The sequence below is a fragment of the Dendrobium catenatum genome, unplaced genomic scaffold (assembly GCF_001605985.2).
Source record: "Dendrobium catenatum unplaced genomic scaffold, ASM160598v2 fragScaff_scaffold_621, whole genome shotgun sequence".
Classification (NCBI taxonomy): Eukaryota; Viridiplantae; Streptophyta; class Magnoliopsida; order Asparagales; family Orchidaceae; genus Dendrobium; species Dendrobium catenatum.
The window spans coordinates 24,841,132-24,845,788 of record NW_021319083.1 but is presented as its reverse complement, the minus strand read 5'-3'; the positions used below and the strand labels follow the sequence as shown (position 1 = coordinate 24,845,788).

The following is a 4,657-nucleotide window of genomic DNA, read 5'->3' as shown; positions in this document are numbered from 1 at the left end:
TAGAAATGACATGAAAAACCGTCCAAAAAACTGCTAAAAACATATTTTTCTACGCACTGGATCGTCCCGTATGAAATTGAGTTAGTACGGACGAACTATGTAAAAAATTGTCCCGTACGAACTGTTTGTGCATTTGTACGAACCAATTTTGTCCTGGACAAAATAGGTTCGTCCCGTACGAATACATTTTGTCTGGTACGAATAGTTATATCAAAAGTTGGTTCCGAAAACTGCAGAACATTGCCAGAAACTGCCATAGTCGGTTCCCATCGTCCTGGACGAACATGACTTCATATGGACGAAATTTTTACAGAGAACAACGCGTCCTGGGACGAAAATGATTTCGTCTGGACGATCAAGACATAAGAAAAATTTTCTTGTTCAATTCCTGATCGTTCTATTGCTCTTACAAGGAGATAACTGATCTGATCTTCCTGTACGAACAATGTTCATCCCGTACGATCAGTAAAAAACTTTTTCAAGATCTCCATTAGTGTGTGTGAATTTATTCACTCAATTACAATCACTCCCTTTCAAGTTTATTTCAAAGAAAAGTACAAGCTTCAAATACACAAAGTATCTCATGCTGAATTTTATTTGAAGTCTTCGTAGTCTGGAGTTTGATTTTCCTGAAATGTTAATACACACAAGAGCAAATACAAATCTTCTAAAATTGTTAGGAGATAACTACACATTTGAACAATAATGTTTGGAATCATCAAAACTATACAAGTTGCAAAAATGTAAAACATGCAAATAGCAACTATTTTAACATAATATAATACTTACATTGCAACAAAAATTAATACAACCCTTGATGGCATTACTAAGATAATTAATAACACTTAACTATACTAAATAGAACTAATCATTAACATTACATTAAACATAATAACTTGACGGATCATTACAAACTTCAAGGCTAACTTCTTATCTCAAATCAATCACATCAAAATATCAAACTTTTTATATAAGTCTAAAAGCACAAACCTTGAGAATAGAGCTCAAACACATCTCGAACAATGTTCAAATCTCATATTACCATTTCAAATCCTATTTGAAAGAGAATTAAACTAGACTATGTACTTTTTTTTTAAATTCCTATATGTATAAAAATAATCAAGTTGAAGGCTAATATACTGATACAAGCATTCGATGAGGAAAGAAAATTAATGAAAACATTAGTTATCTGGTTACTAAAATTATTTATAATGACAATGGGTTTCATGATTTTAAAGGTCTTAAAAGATTGGAAGAGCTAGGTTTACTTTATATTCATAAAATCTAAACTTCAGTTGACTTGGATTTGGATGTTCTTTGTTTATTTCTTCTCTTGTGGGTGCCTCTCTTTTGCTATCCTGGGGTCTATTGTTTTGTCTCTCTCTCCTTTAGCTTGACTTAGGGTGCTGTTTCTTTTATGGTCGTCTATTTCTTAGCAGCTATGGTATCCTATTTGATTTTTCAGTGAATTCTACGTGTTGTCTTGGGTTGTTTTATTAGCTCCGTTACTGGTTCTACTTTGTCCAAATCGTCTATTCTGCTCCTGTCATCTATAGTTTAGTGTGGGCTCATATTTTTCTGCTTATGGATTTATCTTCTTTTCTGGTATGCTCATTGTTTTCATTTATTGTTGTCTCCTCTGTGCTCTTTGTTTGGTTTATCCTTTGCATTGCTGGATTTTCTTCCTTGAAGGTTGTACTCAATTATTTCATGTTGTTCTGTATCTTTGCAGGTCATTCTCTCACGGTACATGGTTTCTTAGTGGCATCCTGGTGGATCATGTGGTGTGCTCTGGATGCTTGATTTTTTGTGCAAGATGATCGAGCTAAACTCTTTTCTTTGGATCTCCTTTTTTGGGTCTGGCTCTAAGCCTCTTGGTTATTTTTATCTTTTGTGACTGGTGGGGATCCTTGGCTCTTAGAAATTTTGTTTTTGTTTTTTTCTTTTTATTGTAGCTCTGTCGAGCATAGCTTTCTTTCGATCCCCTTTAAGGACTTGTAATTTTGTTTAAATTAATGCTTAGGCTCCTTCGTGGGTTTTCTCAAAAAAAAAAAAGTATGTTGTATTCTAAAAAGGTTTAAATAAAATTCAATTTTAGAATTACAATTTAGGACATTATTCAATCCATCTTCAAACCTATATTAGTATTTAATGATTGAAACATAAATGATCAACCTTGGTCAAATAAAGATCATATACTAAATATAGTGTTTAAAGTTTTGTCAATTTTGAACATAAGATTCTCATTTCATATCCTTAATATAATAACATAAGACAAGCGGGACATATGACCCATTCAAATTTGCATAACAAAAAAAAAAAAAAAAAAAAAAAAAAAAAAAAAAAAAAAGAAACATGAACACCATCGATTAAAGGGGCTCTCGCAATGAAACTTTGCACTATAAATATCACATGAAATTAAAGAGAGATATCACTTGGAAGTCGTTGATTGCATCTAAAGGCCAAATGTTCGAGCAACGATTTTATTTGAACATTCACATTACTTATTCCTAGGTTTTTGCGAGCAAAATAAAATTTCAGTCCTACTTCATTTTTCAAGTAAAACTAACACAAATATAATTACCCAAATATCAATATTATGATACATATAAAATTAAATTTCATTAATTAAATAGATCAAAATTTAAATCTATTTAATTATTAAACTAAACTAGCATACATAAAAAAAAAAACTAGCATACATATATAATTTATGTATATAAACGAATACAATGTTGAAATAGTTCACACAGGCGGCACTGGATTAATCGCAAATGCTCCCCCAACATCTACATCACCTGCCCCATAGTCGGCCTCATAAATGGCTCTTCTTACACGCACCACAAAGCCACCATCACAAACCTCTGCAACCTCCCCATATCTTCCATGGCCTCCTCATCTCCCTCTACAAGAGCATCAATCTGCCCATCATCATAACAATCACTTACCCAAAAAATAAGCAGCACTTTCTCATCTATATCCTTCTCCACATTTCTCCTACAAAACAATATCTCCAAAACCATCACCCCAAAACAATAAACATCAACCTTGGCATTTATCCCCGAGTTCCTGAACCATTCTGGTGCATCATAAACTTTCGTTCCCCTTATCCATGTGTTTGTCCTCGTCTGGTCTTTTTTAAGAAGCTTTGCAAGCCCAAAGTCTTAAATCCTTGTGACAAAGTTGACATCGAGAAGGACATTCTGCGTCTTTATGCCACAGTGAATGATCTACGTGCTACATTCTTCATGTAAATAACAAAGTACCCTTGCGATCCCTAGGATGATGCCCACTCTCTATTCCCATGGTGGTCGAATTCCTCTGAAGAGAAAGCTAGCAAGGGAGCCTTTGCTCAACTACTCATAGACGAGAAGCTAGTTCATGTCTTAGTTGCAGTAGCCAAGGAGACGCACGAGGTTCTTATGATGAGTTTGGCAAATAGACTTTAACTCGTTAGCAAATTCCTTTTCAATCTCTAATTGAAAGTCGCGTAGCTTATTAACGGCTAGGTAGGGGGACCTGGTGAGCTTAAGACCGAAATATCCTCTATAAATAGTGCCACATGCCTCTTTCGAGCTCTTCGTTGAATCTTTTAGCAGCTTCTTCGAGCTCTTTGTATGTGAATGGTTAAGATTTGGCCCCAAGGTGCTGTCTTTAAGTTGAAGCCTTTGTTTCCTTTTGCTTGCACGAAGAAACATGTAGGTTAGATATAAAATGATGAAGTTCAGTAAAACCAAGCCGTCCAGAGCTAGAAAGCCAAGCAGGAGCCAGATTATGTTCTTGGTAACGTTGATGATTGGCAGGTTATCGTAGTTGCCTAGTTTCATGAAAGCAGTTCCATTGACGTTGCTCGCTTTCACCCTATTGGATAATGGAAGCTTCTTTTGTTAGAATAATTAAATATATTAATTATGCGAGACATCGCAATAAATATTTAAGAATATATATTTAATTATATAAACAATTATGTGGTCCATATATTTGAATTATTGCAATTTAATTATTTATGTTTAAATCCTATTGGTCAAGAAAAGATAATTTGATGATTCGTTTATGGACCGTTTAATCAAATAACTCCTATGAGTTATTGTAAAATAACTCATATGAACGGTTATTGTAAAATAACTCATAGGAGTTATTATAAAATAACTCCTATGAGTTATTATAAAATAACTCCTAAGAGTTATTTTATGAGTTGTTGTAAAATAACTCTCATGAGCGGTTATTATGACAAATCTGCAGGAAATAACTATTGGTCCTCTCTCTCTCTCATAAGGAGGAGTTATCTTTCTCCATAGAGGACTAACTCATGATAGAAGAAAGTGAAGGGAGAAGGGAGAGAAACCGTAGTTCGAAATTTGACGAATTCAAAATGAATCAAGGTATGTTTTTCTTTCGATTAAAGATTGTGAAAATTATCTTGTTTTAAGATCTTGAGGATTTAAGACTTATGTAAATTCAAGTCTTTTTTTATTTCGATTTCTTTTACATAAATTATTTTATGATTTTATTCAAAGAGTTAGAGAACTCTATGAAGTCTTACATGTGGTATCAGAGCATGGTTGAAAACTAGTGATTTTTCGTTTAAGTTTTTCTTTAATTTCTTCGATGATTCTTTCTAATGAAATCGAATTCATATTATTTGTTATCGATTTCA

General features: G+C 33.4%; 1 protein-coding gene across 1 annotated transcript; it reads right to left on the bottom strand.

Moving 5' to 3' along the window:
- Positions 1–2,831: 2,831 nt before the first annotated feature.
- LOC114579673 (G-type lectin S-receptor-like serine/threonine-protein kinase LECRK4) lies at positions 2,832–3,827 on the bottom strand. Its single transcript, XM_028695021.1, has 2 exons — positions 3,414–3,827; positions 2,832–3,128 (listed from the first exon to the last, which is right to left on the bottom strand). Exons 1-2 carry the CDS (start codon positions 3,825–3,827, stop codon positions 2,832–2,834), a joined length of 711 nt encoding a protein of 236 aa, XP_028550854.1.
- Positions 3,828–4,657: the final 830 nt, after the last annotated feature.

Coding starts and splice junctions, on each gene's coding strand:
- LOC114579673 (XM_028695021.1), bottom strand. CDS start 3,827: ATGAAACTAGGCAACTACGATAACCTGCCAATCATCAACGTTACCAAG. Junction 3,129..3,413: donor AAACTCATCATAAGAACCTC/GTGCGTCTCCTT, acceptor AAAAAAGACCAG/ACGAGGACAAACACATGGAT.